Below are 19,519 nucleotides of genomic sequence, written 5' to 3' on the forward strand. Positions count from 1 at the left end.
TCTAAAATATGTTTAATCGGTACATACCCTCCAATGCTAGATGCTAAAATTGGGTTCAAATTGCTTAAAAAGTCAAAGTAAAATAGATTTCTAGATAAAAACTAAATAGTCCAAAAACAGTAAATGGGCTGGTTCTTATGTCATCTATGTCATAAAAGGAGCTTTTTACAACATATCTCCTCATAACAAGAGGAGTGTTCTTGTTTGGCAACGTCATTCTTAATATCTTTTCAAGGTCTTTTTGTTGGGTGGGTCCCAAACTTCCTGTCTATGAAGTTCTCACTGGAAGTGTAAATTAACTTTGTTCTGCTTTCCTGCAGTGAAGTCAACAATTGATTGAAATTTACAATCATTTCTAATTTAATTTAGTTGCACTTTGAAAACCCTGGCTTTAGAATTTGTCAGAATTTTTAGCACAGGACATGGCTTTAGTGTGACTATGTATTCTTATGTGTACCACAGATGTCTTGGGCTAAAAAAATCCATCTTTAGAGTGACTTTGTGAGAGCTGTAGAAACCCTGCGCTCTGTTCCGCTTGAGAAAAAAAACAGATAGTCAAAATCAACGCTGCGGACATAATTTGCAGCAACGGGTTACAGAGATTTCTTCTCTCGCTAGCATGCAGTGTTTTATCAAGCCAAATCACAGCTAGAACATTGGATATAAGTAATTGTTTGGTTGACCTGAATGCAGCGAGCGCACACACACACACTGAGGTGTTTTTGTGTAGGCTTAGACCTTCTGTTACTAAGGGAACCAACAAAGGGAAGGATGCTGACGTCGGAGCAGATGTAGCGTTTTGAAGGCCTTGTATATTTTTGCCATAACCTTCAACTCCTTACCCTGAACTCTCACCTCAGCATCGGGGAGGGGGGTGACTAAAGGGGTATGTGGTTAGTCGGAGTGTGTGACACTGGGTGTGTTCAGGTGGCTGCGTGGAATTGAGAATGGCAGTCCAATTTCAGGTGTGCCACACAGACAGGCAGGCAGACACCGTCTCCACGGCTTTCTATCCTGAATCCTAATACAGCCTCAAACACTCCGACATGAGTCCTGCAGCCATCACATCACTTCAGCACCTTCCATGACTTTTTCTCCCTCTGCCCTGCTCTGTGTGCTTCAAGCATAAGCAATGCATGCTTACCCGCCTCCTAATGCAAACACAGACAGATGCACAGATGCATGAATACTCCCATTTAAAAAGGTTTTGCTCTCCCCTCCTAAGAAGCAACACCCTGTTTTTTTTGGTTTGTTTGGTTTTTTTGGGCAGGTACGTACTAACACGCACAGGTAAAAGTGACTATATCTTGATTATTTGGCACCAGGTGTGACAGCTATGTTCCATCTGCCTTCTGGAAAGAGCCGTGGCCTTCAGAGAAATTAAATAAAGAGCAGACTAACAGGCTACTGCGGCTAGATAGTGCCACACATGGCTAAAGATATATTTCTGTGTGCGTCTGTGTGTGTGCGTGCGTGCGTCTGTGTTTACAACAAAAGCAGGTGAGCCAGCTCAGAATGGGGTGGTTGAGAGTGGTGGAGGGTGGGAGTGGGAGAGAGGGGGTCCAAAGTGAATGGCTGAAGAGAGAAGCAGCTTCTCCCGGCCTCTGTCTTTGTGGCCTTTCTTTCTCTTTCTGTCAGACCCTTACTGTTATTAGCTCCGTGTGCTCCATCAGACATGCTGTTCTCTCAGTAATCACAATCAATCCAGCCCACCGAGAGCAGGCAGCAGCTCCAACTGTTCTCCTCTCACAGGATTTCTGCTCCCCTGCATCTTTCTTTCTTTCTTTCTTTCTTTCTTTCTTTCTTTCTTTACCCTGTTTGTTATTACCTTTTTTCCTTTTCTCACTCCTTTCCTGCCTTCCTTTTCTCATTTTTTCTTTTCGCTATCCTCCTTTCTTTCCTTGTTTTCCTTTCTTGTTGCTTTCTTTCCTAATGCTTTTATTTCCCACCTTTTTCCTTCTTTTCCATTTTCCTTCATTGATTAAGTGTTTCTTTCCTTACCTAATTCTTTCCTGCTTCCTTGTCTTTCTCCTTTATTTTTTTTATTTCTCTTCCCATTTTTCTCCTTTTTTCTTTCCGCTTTCCTTTTTCTTCTTTTTTCTCCTTCTTTCTTTTCTTAAATATTTCTTTCCCTTTCTTCTGTCCTTCTTTTGTTAACTTATTTATTTCTGTCTTTCTGTTTTTCATTCTGTCATTCTATCTATCTAGATAGATAGATAGATAGATAGATAGATAGATAGATAGAGGAAGAGTCATGGGAGCAAAATAGCATAATTAATAATGCAGAATGATTATGCTCTCACAGGTGGCCAATGTTAAAAATATCCCCAACCCCACCGTGGAATCGAAGAAGTAAAACGAAGGTAAGACGGAGAAAGAGAGGTGGGGAGTGGGTCGTGGGTGGAGGTTAAAAGGATAAAAGGAGGCAGGTGGAGAAACCAAGGAGAGAAAAATGGGATTTGATGAATAGATGGAGACAGGAAATAGGAGTCCTGAAATGGAGAAAGAAGGAGCCTGGCGCTGAAAACTAATGTGTCTGTCTGCTGATCTGCTCACCTCCAGCTCTCATCAGGGCTCATTAACACGTCAAATTAATTCTGCACTCACACACAGCCTCAAACGCACACAGTCACACACACACAGCCATGTATGCATTCAAAAAATACACATTTAAACTAAATGACAGGTGTGTGTGCGGAAGCAAATTCTTTGTCACATGAAATCCTGAGAAGACTCTTGAATGCACGGCTACGTGTCGAAAGGCCAAATTATCAGGTTCGGGTAATCGTAAGCCATTTTCACGCACGTACTGCAGCGCTGAACGTTTCTACGTGTAACAGTGGGAGACGCATGCAAATCTCTGACACAGTTGGCTTGGCATTAAATGGCCTTTAACCTGCCAGCTCCCTACTACAAAGTCTGTGTGATGTCCTGTGGCACTGATTTGCATCAGTGTGGAATCAGTGGAGATAAAAGTCTGCTGCAGCGAGTGGTCATCCTGCGTCCTGTCTCCTGCACGCTATCTTAAGGCAGCAGAGTATCTGGGCTAGAAAGAATGTGTGACCAAACAGCTTAAGTCACATATTTATTAATTGTTTGTTTTTGTAGACTGTAGATAAAAGTCTTGTCAATCACAAGCGCGCCCTGTATTATCCTCCTTTTTCACTCCCATGGAAATCGTATATTAAACAATAAACATCGTGACGCATTCATTATGCTCTGAAACTAGAAGATGACTCATGAAGAGAGAGTGTTTACTGAGAGTATGGATCATGGGAGTCATAAAGCTGTGTTTTTGTTTGTCGCAGACTTTGAGGCCCCCTTAGTCGCCCCCTGCTGGCTATCTGAAAAAAATGTAGCTTTAAGGCTCATTTACATAGGCTTCACCCCAATAATTCTTCACCCTCAATAACATTGAAGCTATCCAATCTTTAAGTGATGACATATGAACCTGGCTTCCGGGTCCAAACTACTCTGTGTTTATTAAGGCTGTTGTGTTTTTAACTTGTTTTAATGCTTTGTTTCTTCTATTCAATCTGAACAAGCCCTTAAAAAAAAGTCAGTGATCACTGTCGGCCTCTCTCAGTTTTTATTACCACTATTCATTTTAAAGCTCAGTTTTTAAAACCTTACGATGTAACGGGAGCCCAGCTCATGCAGCAGTATATTAACGACTAACCTCGTATTGTGGATGGATTATCTCAGTTGTTCTCCTGACTAAAGTTGAGTCCGTTTACAGCATCGTGCCATGCAATTACATTTATCCCTAACCTCTCGGGAGCAATCATGTTAACTTTAATTGAGTGGAAAAAAGTTAGCGTTCATCCTCCATCTTTACTGTGTTTATGTTATGCTAACATAGCTCTGTAGCTAGCCACCACGTAGCACATCATTATATACCAGCTAGTCCAACTTCAGTAACCCTACAAACATCACTTCTGTTTAGGTTTTTGTTTTCATTTATGTTGGAAGTGATAGCAGAGCTGTACGTTTTAATTTTTTCAGAAATCTCTCAGCCAGAGCATAATAAATTATGTTTGGGTGGAAACTAGCTAGCTAACTCCCCGCTAACGTCTAACTCCATTAAATTTAATAAATTGTAATAATCATGGATGCCTGGATGTTAAACTTAATTGTTACACCTGGTAGAGCAGGCACACCGATGATTTTATTAAAGATTAAAGAATTTAGACAGTTTTTAACTTTCAGTGATGCCGTAGTGTTCCTTTGAATTTGGGGCCAGAAGTGAAGTTTGGACCCGAAACGGCTTAAAGACCGGATAAAAATAATAATAAATTGAAATATATATGATCAACTTTACACTGAATCAACTGATTAATCATTAAGGAAAATGTGCTTGGTGTAAACTAATCATGAAAGTACATTTCATTTACATTTTATCAGATTCCATTAGATTTAAAGTTTTTCATGGTACTTATGTGACTAATCTACATGAAAAATCTACATGTAATTAAATGAGCTAAAGTGTGAATTTTGGGCTTAAACCCTCTTTAAGTGTACAAGCTATGTCCATCTTTTATATCCAGTTAGTTTACTTCACAGGAAGGTAGCATCTGATTAAGTCTTTCAGAGTCTGCAGAAAAGCTTTGCTGCTTCCATTTCATATTGAAGTTTTAATCTGAAGTGTGTGAATCCTTCAGCTTTATAAAAGTATGAAAACGTATCTGCCGAATATGACTTCAAGCTGATGCATTTTCTTTGCAGGGCTCAAACACCTGGCTGTGTTATTATCTTTCCTTTCATGATTTTTACCAGTATAATGATTGTTCCACCATTGTTGTGACTGTCAACCAGTGCTGGGTGTAATGCATTACAAAACAACACTTTACTGTAATCACATTGCATTTTTCAGAAATGCAGTAATGTAATGCATTACTGTACTAACTTCAGTAGTCAAGTTACAATTTCAGGCATTATCATCATCACAAATCACAAAATACAGTCACAATACAAAATAAAGTTGAGCATGATAGGGTCCCCTTCAAGTCACTTTTACAAGATTCTCAATTCCAAATTGGACAGCTGTAAACATTTTAAAGCCATCTGCTGAACTCTTGTTGATCAACCCGAACACTCACACAGAAAATAAAGAAAACGATCTACCTGGTCCCAGGGGCTGAGTCTCCCTCCAGAGAACATGAAGAGGTAACCCATGGTGACCAGACAGGCCCATATTAGCAGTGAGAACAGGCGAAGCATCCGCTTGAAGACAGATTCGATGCAGACGAGGATGAAGATGGACAGGAAGAGGAAGAGCGCAGTGGGCACTGTGATCAAGAACGTCAAGTGGTCTTCTGTATTCTGGAGAGAGACAGAGATGGTTGGAGGTGAGGTGAGTTTGGTGAAATTGAACACATTCATGCTTTGGCCCTGGGTTAACCAATCACCTCTAATTGGCTCTCCCGTGGCATCAGAATGCGACCACTTCTGTCAGTATCTCACCTAACCCCGTTCTCAATGCAGATAAAATGCCAGAGATTTACATGTGCAAAGAGTAGTTCTTTCTCTCTACACCAAACCACATAATGGAACGGCCGAAATTAAACACAGAGAGATAAGGCAGGGTAGGAAACAAAAGTAAGATTAAGGAGGCAAACTCTTGATTGTACTGTGACTCATCTGATATCATCTCCCCACCTGATTCTTAATATAGGATTATATCTGCACATCGGAAAATGATGCTAAGGAGGTACCACTTCCGTTAAAGAGAAGGGGACCTGATGACCAGATCTCGGTGTGTTTGCTTCTTCTATAGGTCAAAACCATGCACTCTGACTAATGTGTAAGCACAATTATGGACGGATTTTGATTTAAGAAAATGTTACTGAATCTAATTTTCAGCTTCTTCCTAATCCCTGATGCTCACCCCATAATACCTACAATGTCTTCTTCACCTCTCTTTAAAACTGTCCATTGCTTTGGATGGTTGACCACAGGACTCATCTGTCTTCGCTATCTCTGCTCTTTGCATTTTCACTTTGCCATCAGCCTCCCTCTCATTCACACTTTCAACTGAGCTTCATTCCTCTTCTCGCCAATGCGTACCTCCACCTCTCCACACTCTCTTCCACCTGGTCCCTATATCTCGGTACAGAGATCATCTGCAAACATTGTCCTGCCTAACCTCAGAAAACAAAAATGGGCTCAGGGTTGATCTGTCTCACATGGGAGGTCTCTGCTGTGGGAACGCACAAAAAAATATGAGCCACCCAAAAACATACTTGAAAACGGCCAGTACTGAAAAAGGAATAATTCACCTTCGAGGCCGAAACCATTTTGCACCCGTTCTAAATTGGGGCATCCTCTCAATTCATGTCCCTTAACCAGAGCACAGCCTGAAGGCAAAGAAGCACCTACCAGACCACACAGATGAGTTCTGATATTGTTTTAGACACTCATGTCTAAAAGCTTCAACCTTAACTCCAAATTGACAAAATGTTTGCTCATTTTTTTGTTTGCTAGTGATGATGTTAGGTCCTCAAAAGGATGGCGGTACTACACAGCGTGCACGCACAAACAGACGAGCAGACGGCACAGATCGGCAGGCAGACAGTCTGAGCCCAGGGAATGTGCTACAGCATCACTTCCACGCTCACACTATCAAAGTCAGCATTTAGAAGCTGTCACCACACAGACAGAACACTCTCTCGTCCTCATTTGGCATATATGCAGGTCAAGACGTTAAAGGCAACAAAAACTGTCCACCCCGTCAAGTCGTAATTTCTTTTGTTTCTCCCCCACACAGTGGTTCAGCTTTTTTCTCTCATTTAGCTTTGTGCAATTACATGCCTTATTAATATATTGATTCTTCTTTGTAGAAACTTGTGAAATCAAGTGCAAATGAGCTCATATAACTGCCAGATATATACAACTGGTTCAAGAAAAATGGCTTCATATGAGACTCATTAAAGCTTATGCAGCTTTTGCTTATTCTTTATGCAATCTTTACCTTTCTGGTCAAATGTTCTCAGCATGGACTCAAAAAACCCCGAATGCAGTTATGGGATTCAAGGTAGATTCATAATCGTCTTATTTATCATTTTTATAATTGTTAACATGAGCAGACTAGAACAAATCCAACAAAAACTGTAATGGAACGAGTCTGCAGGGTTCACCAAACCTACTTGCTGCTTATATTGAGGCTTCTACATACGAGTTCAGGGGAAAAAAGTGCACTTTTTTTTGCAACAATATTCATTATTTGGAGAATAATACGTGATGAACATGATGATGAACTCATGATGTTCATTTTCCTGCTCCATATTTTTTCCCTTGCACTCTAGAAGGGCCAGCCTGGTGGTCAGCTCTGTCTTCTCACAGCATGAACATCCTGGGTTTGAATCCTGCAGCAAGATAGTGATGTCATGGTCCCAGCACTTTGACCCACTTATACAGAAAATCAAGATACTTCCTGCTTGTTTTTTTCATGTTATATTCTCAGACTTTCTTACTTTTAATCTCCTGTCTCATTCTCAGTGATTAGTTTCACTAGTACCTTGTTTCCTTCAATCATTTCTTGTGTTTCTAATTAGCCTTTAGTGTATTTAAAGCTGCAACTTGCCTTAGTACCTTGTCACGTCTGTCTCCCAGAGTGTTTACCTGTTTGGACCTCTATGGACTTTTGTTTTTTTGTTTGTTTGTTTGTTTTTACTTTGCCTCAAAGGTCTGCTTTTGGGTCCACATTTCCCTCAAACATGACAGAATGATGGACCCAGCCGACGTTGATGTACATTCTGGGGAGCTTAAAGACGAGTTTGTGTGGTGCTGTAAGATTTCCACCTGGATTCTTGGATCCACAAACATTAAAACCCTGTGGGTGGGAGATCAACAAACATCCACAATTCCTTCAGTCTCCCACAAGTTCGGACAGTTTTCCCAATAACTGCAAAGCGGAAAGATGACTGCAGTTGCTCAGATGTAAGTAGTATCTGAGTCTCCTTAACTCCTTAAATCCATCTGCTTCATCCAATTTCCAGTCACTTCTTCCTGCTACCTACCTGGCCAACAACCACAACCAGAGGATGACGAACTAGCCTCCCTTGACCCTCCAGCTGCTACATCCACAACCCAGTCATCCAGCTCCACATAGTAACTGGCTGCACCATCCACTGCCAACCTGCCAGAGCTCACTTCCTGCATTTTATCATCTTTTAAGAAGTCCTCAGTGACACAGCAGTGGTCCAGCTCCGAACTTTACTGCAATGGATATGGATAGATGGATGAAAGAAAATGGCCTCTAGAGGACTGGACTTGAACTACAGTAACTTTGCATGATATAAAGTTCCTTTAAAGTCACCCTCCTTTTATATCATTATGTTTCTGGTTAGTGGGGGGTGGCAGAGTGGGAGGTCAACAGACGAATTGGTGCTGCATAAGCAAAGCTCTTGATTTACCGGTCGATCATCCCTACCCTCACCTATGGTCACAAGCTTTGGGTGAAGAAAGAACGAGATCACGGATACAAGTGGTAGAAATTATATTTGTCTGAAGGGTGGCTGGCATCTCCTATAGAGATAGGATAGGGTGAGGAGTTCGGCCATCCGGGAGGGGCTCAGAGTAGAGCCTCTACTCCTCCACATCGAAAGGAGCCAGTTGAGGTGGTTTGGGCATCTGACAAGGATGCCTGCTGGGGACCTCCTGGGTGAGGTGTTCCGGGCATGTCCCACCAGAACAAGGCCCCAGGGCAGACCCAGAACACGGTGGAGGAATTATATCTCTCAGGTGGCCAGGGAATGCTTTGGTTTTCCCCTGGACAAGCTGGAGGAAGAGGCCGGGGAGATGGAGGTCTGTGCTTCTCTGCTTAGGCTGCAGCCTCCGTGATCCGGAAATTGATGGATGGATGTTTCTGATTGGCTGTCTCTCACAAACAGAAGGCTTAAATTGAATTGCTAATAGTTGAATGAGATGACCAGATTTAGGTTTCCCCCTCTCTTTGAAATCATACAGAGCCTGTGCTTTTGGCTCATAGAGATTACTTGCACATACACTTAATTCATTATTTGACTAAGTGTATGGCCCACTTTAATACCAATTCCACAGTCATGCTAATTAAAGACTGATGACAGCCAAGAGACAGTTGTTAGATTGTTGTCCCTTTTCCCTGCTGGATGTATCACGGATTCCTAGCTGTAAAAAATCACTGGCTAATTTGGCCTGGACCTACAGAAGAGGTATGACTAATTAAGTTAATATTTTGCTAAAAATTTCACTTGCCACTTATGATCTGATTAGCTGCTGAGCCTCTGCACCAAGAAATAATGACAGTAGTGTTTTCAGCAGGTCTGATTGTGCTGAGTGAACGTCCACAAAAAAAGGAGTGCATAGCCTCCTAGAGCTCATTCTACTAATCCGCCTGTGCACTCTGCAACTAATGTGCAAATAAAGCACTCCGCAACATCTTTTCAGAATTTATACACTCTGAGGGGAAAACAGGCAACAAAATAACCATCATTCACCCAAAGAGCAGGATGTGAAACACCTCACAGGCTCCATCCTAAAGCCAGTGCCCACATAAACCATTTAAACTTATTCTAGTCGAGTCATGATTACACTGACAGGTCCGGCATGATAATTGAGCGAGACTCTCTGTGATAACTTGTCAGCCATTTTACAGTAAAAGGCACGCCGGTGTGGGCAAAGAAACGCATTGGATCCTCTCCGCGTCCAATTCAATTTCTGTGAGAGAAGGAAAAAACAAGATGTCACAGCCTCAACCTTCAGTAACGAGATGTTTTGACAGTTTATTGACTCGAGCTGCTTGTTAAAATACAGCAGAAGCTATTCGGTCAGAACAAATCCAAGATAGCAGCATTAATGTGGCAACATGGTGCAGCAGCGGTAGCATGAGTCAGGGTCTGGTGAAGGGATCCCATGGGATCCGGCTGCTGACGCCACGGCAGCTATACAGTCAGCCCGGAGCACAGATTGAATCCTAATGAGAATGTAAGCAAGACTGCAAACTCTTACAACAGCAGAGGTTCTTTTAGCGTTAGAAACACACGCAAAACACACATGCGCACACAAGTCAGAGACATACAGAGAAAGAAAAGGGAGGGACCTCCTTTCTCGCTACATGCGCATTTGGAGTGAAGCAGCTGTTCACATCGACAGAAAGAAGCATCTGCACTTTGCACATTTCTGATCGTAGGCCATCTAATCCTGTTAAAACCCCTTTGAAACTGGTTAAAGCGTTTTCCCTTGACATAGCACAGAGGGAGTGGGGTGTGTCTGCCTGCTATATTGTGCAGCATTGTCACCCAGAACAATAATTTCCTTTTTTAACCCAGTCTGTCTCATCCAGCTATTATACTGGGAGGGGAAAAAGGCTGGGGAGGGGTATGGGGAGACATAACAGTGGCAGAAAGAGACGCAAAGATTCAAAAATCTAATTATTCAGCAGCAAAATGACAAAAACGTACCAAATAAAGAAACTGAGGAGAAATGGGGGCCAGAGAGGGTGTGTTGCGATCGCGGCAGCGTATGTTCTTTCCACGTGCTTGTGCCTGCTGAATATTTATACTGTCTGATGAAGCAGCACTGGTGGCATATTCCTTCAATTTGCTCTCAGCCTGGTAATGAAATTCATCAATAATCAACAACCCTTTCCCTTGAAGGCCCATCTGCGGCACAGAGAAATGTTAACGCGCTCTCCACAAACAGGTCAAAGGTTGCAGAACATCCAGCGCTGAACCTAAAAGTTTATGGTTCACATTATTAAAGCTAGTTTGGAGTGAAGTCACAGTCACTTTAATGGAGGACCTACCATCACGAAAAGGACACTAACTCACTGCAATGATGTTTTATGGGCGCTTTAGCAGCTTTTGTTGTGTTTAACTGTCATGACTGTTTTCATTTCATCTTGAGAGATTGCGTTACTTCAACTGTGTGATCTTACATCCGTTCATCACAGCACCATGGTGAAGGAATTCATCGGAGGCGAGTGAAGAAATGGTCATTTTGCCAGCAGAATAAAAAGAAGCCTGATGCCCACAGCAGGGAGACGGTGCTGCTCAGTGGATCAAACCAGAATCTGCAGATTCAAGAGGCCCAGCAGCTGAGTAAAAAAAGATCACTTATTTAAAGATGAGCCATGAAGAAATGGTAATCTTGGTCGCATTTCTGCTTTAACTCTGGAAATGGATGAACTATGAATTTCAAAGAAATCTGATAAATTTAATGTTAGTTTAAAGGCTCAAGGGGCTAATGAGGACTAGATCGTATCTCAAACTGAATTACTCCTTTATTTATCACAATCACGAAGGAGACATGTCGGGTGGATGTCATTTTGAGACAGAAGTAACAAGAGTTGAAGATGGAGCACTGTCAGCTAACACCAACAACCTACATCCATAAACAACACACAGACACACATACTTGCTAATCAGTGCTTAGTAATAGCCTAATAGCCTTCTGGATGATCTGTGCTACATGGCAGGTCGCATCAGAGAATTCCACTAATAAGACAGAAAAAAGGGGCCAAACACTACAACACAGGGGAGAGGTTCAGTCAGTCAGTAACTCGAGTTAGATGAGGAAGTCTATGGGAATTCACTCACTTTTGTCTTCTCCTAGGAATAATAGCAGCTGTCTTGAATATTTCCCACACTCAAGCATTAATAGTTTAGTTGGTTTTTACACAGTGCTTGTGCATTTTGACTTTTTTGTTAAGGGTACAGCATCAAAAATTTCACCACTAGATATCAGGAGACTGCATATCCTAGTCAACTGAATTTTGTTTCCTTCCAATTCAAGTGCATAATCCTAGCTGTTGGGGATATCCTGAACTTTTCTATCAGTATCGCTCTTTTTCTTTTTTTGTCCTTCTATTAGCTGTGGTTAGCCTCTTTTAGCTACTGCTACCCTCTCTTACGGTGCGTTCACACCGAACGCGATAGACGCGACCAAAAAGTACCAGACGCCCATAGCTGGTCACGTGCACATTCGCACCTCAACGCGCGACCAATTTGCAATTTTCACGCGCGTGAAGCGGACATGTGGGATGAAGTAGTGCCAGATGGTATGTTTACAAGATGGCAGCTGTTGATCTAGCGTTTGAAGAGAGAGTCTCCTTTCTCTATTTACTGTGGAGAGCAGAGCAGCGGCGTAAAGGACGTCCTTGCCATACCTGGGTCCATCAGGTCCTCCAGACACGTGAGCAGTTTGGTGAGTTTCACCACTTGCTCCAGGAGCTGCGTCTGGATGACGGCTGCTTTCAGCGGTACCGCCGACTTTCCCTCGTCCAGTTTGAGGAGCTGCTGTCCCGCGTCGGTCCAAGCATTGCCCACCTAAACACCAACTACAGGCGCTCAATCCCACCTGCAGAGCGCCTGTCCGTCTGCCTGCGGTTAGCAAAAGTGTTTAATATGGTAGTCCTTTATCGATACCTGTGCTAATATATGCTCATTTGAAGTCCCAGTGACTTCCCGCCACCCACAAACCTCTAAAAAGCGTTCCTGCCTTTTTAAAAAATTTCTTAATAAATGGAGCTTGCCTCCAAAATAAACTAACCTCTCTTAAATAATTGGGCTTCACTATGTTCCTATATAGTAGTATATTTTTTCATTGGTATAATATGAAATAAATTCTACATGTGTCAAGTTGTGTGCCAATATTTGCTGTGTAGTAGAACTGAGGCATTAGTCATTACAAAAATTTATTTGAAATAATATTAAAATTCTTGGTAGAGAAAGCAGCTGGTGTTGTACAGCTCCGGGTGGTTTGCTACGGCGTTGATGAGCCTTTCCTCCATATTGAATGAAGAATGAGGGGCTTTGGCTGGACCTGCCAATTTGAACTAGGCCAGAGCATCATGTAACCAGGCTCCTGATTGGTTGTCGCGGCGCGACTTGACGCTGAGTTCAGATTTTTCCAACTTGAGTGGTAGACGCGATACGCACGAATGCGCAAAATGCACCACACAAACTGCCGTGCGTATTTTTATTCGTGCTTCAAACGCGTCAGTCGCGCAACTGGTGCATTTTCGTGATTTCACGTTTCCGTGATGCAAATCTGCTTCTGAATTTTCGCGGGATCCTCAGTCGCGCTTCATCGCGCTCCTCCATTGACTTTACATGTAAACCTGACGCTCTGGTCGCGTCTATCACGTTCGGTGTGAACGCACCGTTAGATATTGTTAGCCTCTGTTAGCTACTGTTAGCTAGTGTTGGCTATTGTCATCCACTGCAGATCTAACATTGTTAGACTCAGACACTCAACAAACTCTAATACGATGTGAGAATGTAATCAAACTTTATCAGAGGGAAAGTGTGATTTTTAGAATACTTGAGCCTAACATTAGCTGGTGTAATATTAGCTTATAACCAGCTGTTCTTGTTGTATAGCCAGTTTGCCACCAGCTGCTGGAAGATGGGAGGGTCTTCTCACATCTAAGACCTCCATGTCTAATCTGCTGACAAGAAGTAACTGCGGAAATATCTGAAATAAATAAGCATATTTTCGTGTATTAGAGCCCTGACTTCAGCTCAGGAGATTCAGCTTAAAGTGAGGAGGAAGAAGGTGATATTTTATCCAGATGTTGGGCACATTGTCTCTTTCCTTCTTGTCTTTGCTTCTTTGGTGAAGGTAAGATAAAGGAGAAGATAAAGGGTAGGTATGATCAGCGTCTGATAGTGCACACACAACACCATGCAATTGCCTATGAGTTCTCTTCTCTTCCACCTTTGGCATACTACTTAGCTGGTCTCTAACCACACACATAAAACGTGATTAGTCAGAATGGCGATATCTATCTCGGTCACTGTATTCAAGATAGCCTGGGAACATGGTGGCTTCTACAAACCAAATGGATTTATTTTAAGTTTATGTGAACTCACTTTGTTGGGAGATCTAATTTCCCTAATTTGAAGACCAGATTGTTTTTATGATGTCTTGGTACTTAAAACCTTAGAACTGACTGGGGGACATGTTTTCCTTTTTTTTCTTTTTTTTTTTACCACGACTGTGTAATTATATCTAACTGTGATTATATCTTTTTTAAGGCACTTTAATCAAGAATATACAAGCAATTGAATATAGTTCAGAAAAGGTCAATTTTTCGCAGCATTGTTGCTTGAGGTCTCTGTGTCTAGTGGATTATTTTTACCCTGTGTAGCTCCAACCACACCTAGTCAGTGACGTCACAACATCTATTTCATTCCACTCGGTCACCTTACTTCTCTCCCAGTAACAGCTGGTGATCCATCATTACAAAAACACCCTTCCCTCACTGCCTCCCATCGATCAAACTGTCAACGAGAAGGAAACTAAATCTGTGTTGTTGCTTTACTTAAAATATCAACAGACTGCTCACGAGCCGGCAGAAACAGTGCTGGAATCAGTGATGAGCACCAAGGCAGCAATGAGAGCGGTTACAGTTCACAGATTACCAATCTTCTATAATCAGACGGAATATTGATTTTGATTAAACTGTCAAATTATGTTTTGAATGACCTTAGGTTAACACGGAGGACACACACCACAGAAAATACAACCTCAAGGCAGAAAGAACAAGAATGATTTTCCTCTCAAAATTACTCGGACAGAAATTAAAAAAGACTTCCTCAGACAAACACACCCAAACAGCACAATCGCTGATATGCACATACCAGCACACACACACGTACTGCGCAAACTGGGTGGAGGGGCCGGCTTCTTAAAACAGCACTTTGAGCCACTCCAGCCATGATGTGTGGCGACAGATAAAAGTGGGCAGCAATTTTGGGAGCATTAACGCTGCTTTGGTTGGGTTTCTGTCGGCTCACTGATAAAGCCTCGGCACTTACAACAACATCCTCCCCTCTCTCTGCTGCCCAGCCTCTTAGCTTCAGACCCAGCCTCTATTTATTCCTGCCATTCTTCTTGGTCCAGCAGTAATAAATACACACGCCTCGCTGAGCAACCGCTTCATCACTATAGACAGGCTTGGATGTTATTTAATAGGAGCAAACTTGGGGGGAAAGAAATGAATGATTTCAATTTGCATTGAGAATGATGGGAAATTACCTGCGGGATTGTAATTTAACCAGTGAAGCACAGAGCCTAAGAAGGAAAGGAAACTTGGAGGATTAGATCGACCAGCGGGGAGTGCAATAAATTCTATTGATTTGTTTTAAATAGAAGGCATCAATAAAGGTGGAGGTGCTACTGAGAATGACCCCCACAATTATTGAGTCGAGGTGCTACTTAGAGAGCAAAACAAATGTCTAAAGACCGTCCTGGGCATATGAGAGCAAAACAATCTTTATCAAACAACAACAGCAATAGCAATGAGTGGGCTTGCTTTTGTACGGCTATTCCATGAAACACAAAGGCAGCGCTGGCGAAACAATAGCTTGTGTTTATGGTTGAGTGTTTGTGGCCAAAACAACACTTTTCACTTGACAAAAGCACCAACACCCACGTAGCCGCGAACTAAACTGTCATCGTGCTCTTGATCCGCTCTGCAAACCCAGCGTTGAGATTTAAAGTGCCGCTTCACGGCCTCTTATGCTGCCACACGTAATCATACACACACACACACACACACACGCACACACACACACGCACACACACACACACACACACACACACGCACACACACACACACACACACACACGCACACACACACACACACACACACACGCACACACACACACACACGCGCACACACACACACACACACACACACACACACACACACACACACACACACACACACACACACACACACACACACAGCTCCCCATCTCCCCACCTCAGTCTCATTCAGTTTCATGCCAAAACTAAAACTCTTCTTCTGATCACAGCGCTCTTCGATGATCCCGAGAATAAAGCTTCTTTCTGATTCTTGATAATGAGAAACATAATGAAATCCAAAGTCCACGGTACTCTTTATTCTTATTATAAATGACTTAGAACTTGGAATGTGATAGCATTTTCATTCTGATTTCAACAATTATGATATCAAGATAATTAAGATGAAATGATGTGTCTTGTTCTATAAATACAGCAGTTTTATTTATACAGCGCCAAGTCACAACAACAGTCTGTTTAAGGTGCTTTGTATTATAAGGTAAAGACTCTACAGTAATGTAGAGAAAAGCCCAACAATCAGATGAGCCCCTGTGAGCACAACTCCCTTTTAACAGGAAGAAACCTCCAGCAGAACCAGGCTCAGCCACAATCGGTTGGGGGCGAGGAGAGGAAGAACAGGACTGCTGTGTTTTTTTGTGGCAGCTTTAGCTCAAGCTACATTTGATTTTTCAGTTGAATTTATGTTAAAATTCTATGAATTTCACACCTGAATGGGACCTTTTATGTGTTTCCTACGTTTTTCCCCTATATGTATATGTACTGTTACAGTGGTAGGTGACCATATTAAACATGGTTAAAGTTTGAAATAACGATGTCAGCTTATGTGCAAATAAACCAAGAGTCATGATAAAATATTTCTGTTTGCACAAAAAACAAAAACTACCAGTTGTTTTTACTATCATTACCCCCTCTGAAAATCTGATCTTTTTATTGGCCCATAGCACAAAGCACTGCTGTGCTTTGATGTGCTTTAACTTTGTAATTGTGAAAACTTGTAAAATAAATTGAAAAGAAACTGTTATCTTCCAATTAACAAACAGTATAAATACTTTAGTAAGGGTCTGAGCTGTCACTTGTGAAAGCATCATGCTAAAAACAAAAGAAATCAGTTTGGACTTGAGAAAAACAATAATTGATGCTGACAAAGCAGGAGCTGGATATCCAACTGTAACATCAAGAAATTCAAAGAAAGCCACGACGTGCAGGACAAACCTGGCAGAGGCAGGAAGTGAAGGATTTCAAAGACTCAAAACTAGTGAGAGATTTGCCTAAAAACCCAGAACAACTGGCAAGACACGAGTGAACAACTTAACCAAGTTGGGAATTGTAATCTCGAAGAAGACGGGAATGGCCTGCGAGGCTGCAGAACAAGAAAAACTTCACTTCTGCAGAAGAAACACCTTCAAGCCAGACTGAAGTGAGCTAAATACAACCTGGAGAAAGATTATGCGACAGTGGAATACACTGGAAGCGCATACGGTAGTTTGGTCAGATGAGATGAAAATAGAACTATTTAGCCACAGAGATGCTGCTTATATTTGCGTAAAGAAGGTGTATAACCTAAAGAACTCCGTACCCTCAGTGAAACACGGTGGTGGAAGTATTTTGCTGTGCGGACGCTTCAATGCGTCTGGACCTGTGGAAGGAATCATGAAGGAAGAAAGATGTGTGAAGATTTTGAAAGAAAACGTGAAGAAGTCAGCAGCAAAACTGGGTCTGGAAGGGCACCTCGCTGGTTGAGCAGGTGACACACTTTGAGAGGGGTACTGAATGAGCCCGAGTGCGAGTCTGTCTCAAAACAGTTTCCTGATTTCCTCATGCTGTGTGATACTGACCTTATCTGTTATCGATCGAATACTAAGTAATTACAGTATTGTGTAATGCAGATACCATTACTAGGGGAAGAGCGGTTTGTCATGATTTATGAGACGAGTCATCATCATCATCAAGTATTGATCCAATATCAATATCAACATTGGTATTGATACTATCGATACTTGGATCTATCCGCCTACTCTGTACCATCATGTCTAATAAAGGCAAAAAAAATCAAATCATCCATTAATCTTCTTCTGCTCATCCACTTCAGACTGACAGTGGGGCTACTGTGAGCTCTCATGGGGCTAAAAGTGTGGCAAACCCCACACACTTCACCGGTCTGCTGCAAGGCTAACACACAGAAACAGCCATCCATAGTTACTTCTAACTTAGAATAGCCAGATAACCTAACAAGAATGTCTCTAGACCTTTGGAGGATGCTTGGGTACCTGGAGAGAGCCCTTTCCGCTCGGGAAGAACATACACTCCACACACAAAATTCCCGCTCAGCCGGTGGATTCAAACACAGGACCCACCCTACCATCGAAATAACACACTAATGCAAAAAAGAGAGAGAGAAACAAAAGGGAAATGCTGAAATAAAACTGACTCTGCTCTACGCAACTTTACTCAGACAGGGAGGACCCTCCGGTCTGTCCTGTCTCTTTTTCGTTGACCCTCTGCTGCTGCCGCTTGTTTCTCTGAACACAATAATATGAAATATTTATTCAGTATATTTTTACTAAATGACTCATATCACCACCATGGCTGATTGAAACAGTCTTTCACTTGACATGAGAAACATTTTCCCACATGGCAGAAATAATAAGCGGCAAGTGTGCAAGAGTGGTATGGATCTTCTCATTTCATTATTAAAAAGAAGGCTAAAGGCTGAAATTACTCCGTTAATAAGCAATCTGTCCTTGTGGTGACTAAAAAACCCTCAAAAGCAGGAATTTGTGCTGATAACACAGAGCACGTGCTCGTGTGTCTATTGTTCAAACACAACAATGACAACATTTTCGCTCTGTAAGCGTTTATTTTTAGACTCAAACTAACCTCGGACTGCTGTGTGGATTATTCACCACACCTCTAAAATCCTGTCAAAACACTTCCCCCAGGACACACACATAGACAGCCTGTTAACACACACACTCACAGACACATGCACACACACTCTCACCAGTCCCGAAGCAAAGAACACCGCCAGCAGTGCGAGGCAGGTTCCCATGACGATCAGCAGCAGGAACACGATCAGCGGGTGCTGCTGGCTCATTCGGTAGTACGACTCGTACAGCCAGTCCTGGGGCTTCTCGCCCTCCGCGCACACGTCACCCTGGAACCCCGGGCACCCGTCCCCCAGGCTCTCGGGCCCCTCAGGCCCCTCGCCTCCATCGCTCTTCTCCAGCAGGTAGCGTCCGCGGGTCCACAGAGCGTCCTGCCACATGGGTAGCCTCCTCTGGATGGATAGTGATGCCTCCTCGTTGCCAAAAAACACGTGCGCAAGGAAAAGGGTGCTTTCTTCCTCTCTTCCTCTCTTTCTCTCTCCCTCCTCCTCCTCACTCTCCAGCGTCCACCGCCTCCTCTTCTGCTTTATTTATTTATTTTAACGTTTGCTAAGCTGCAGAGTGACAGATCGACTGCCGAGTGAAGCAGAGCCAACTTTCCAGCTCCTGCAGCTTCCTCTGCATCCTCTGCCGCTCCTTCAGCCCCGAGGTGCCAAACTGAGTCAGGACAGTGAGAAACCGAGCGCTCTCCTCTATCCCTCCTCCTCCCGTCAGAGGCTCCGGAGAGGGAAGACTCGAGGGGAGGTAGGTTCTCACCTCTTGCCTCTCCTCCGGGCTTTGCTCTTTGTGTCTGGTCAGTCTGATGGGGAGCTGGCAGCAGTCTCTTCTCACTGCTTAGAGATGTAGTTGTGCCGAAGCAGCATGTTACTCTGCTGAGGTGCGGATGGGAACTGAGAGAGAGAGAGAGGGGGGTGTAACTGGGAGGGAGGGAGAGAGAGAGAGGGTGTTCCAACGCGTGTGATAGAGAGAGAGCTAAAAGTGTGTGTGCTGTACCTACCAGAGCAGTGTGAGAATAGTGATGTGTGAGATTAGATAATGTGGA

The 19,519-nt window shown here is 42.9% G+C and overlaps 1 protein-coding gene across 2 annotated transcripts in view; it reads right to left on the minus strand.

Moving 5' to 3' along the window:
- adcy2b (adenylate cyclase 2b (brain)) overlaps nt 1-18,993 on the minus strand; it is a 72,339-nt gene extending 53,346 nt beyond the window's left edge. The window contains exons 1-2 of one of the 2 annotated variants that reach the window (XM_082520665.1): nt 18,594-18,993; nt 5,125-5,322 (exon numbers count right to left, since the gene is read on the minus strand). In XM_082520665.1, the coding sequence (XP_082376791.1) occupies nt 5,125-5,322; nt 18,594-18,857 (462 nt within the window). In that variant the 5' untranslated portion in view covers nt 18,858-18,993. The remainder of the gene's footprint in view (nt 1-5,124; nt 5,323-18,593) is intronic. The other variant, XM_082520664.1, reaches the window with a different exon arrangement.
- Between the last annotated feature and the right edge of the window lie 526 nt (nt 18,994-19,519).

Source organism: Aulonocara stuartgranti, assembly GCF_965226115.1.
Source record: "Aulonocara stuartgranti genome assembly, chromosome: 22".
NCBI lineage: Eukaryota > Metazoa > Chordata > Actinopteri > Cichliformes > Cichlidae > Aulonocara > Aulonocara stuartgranti.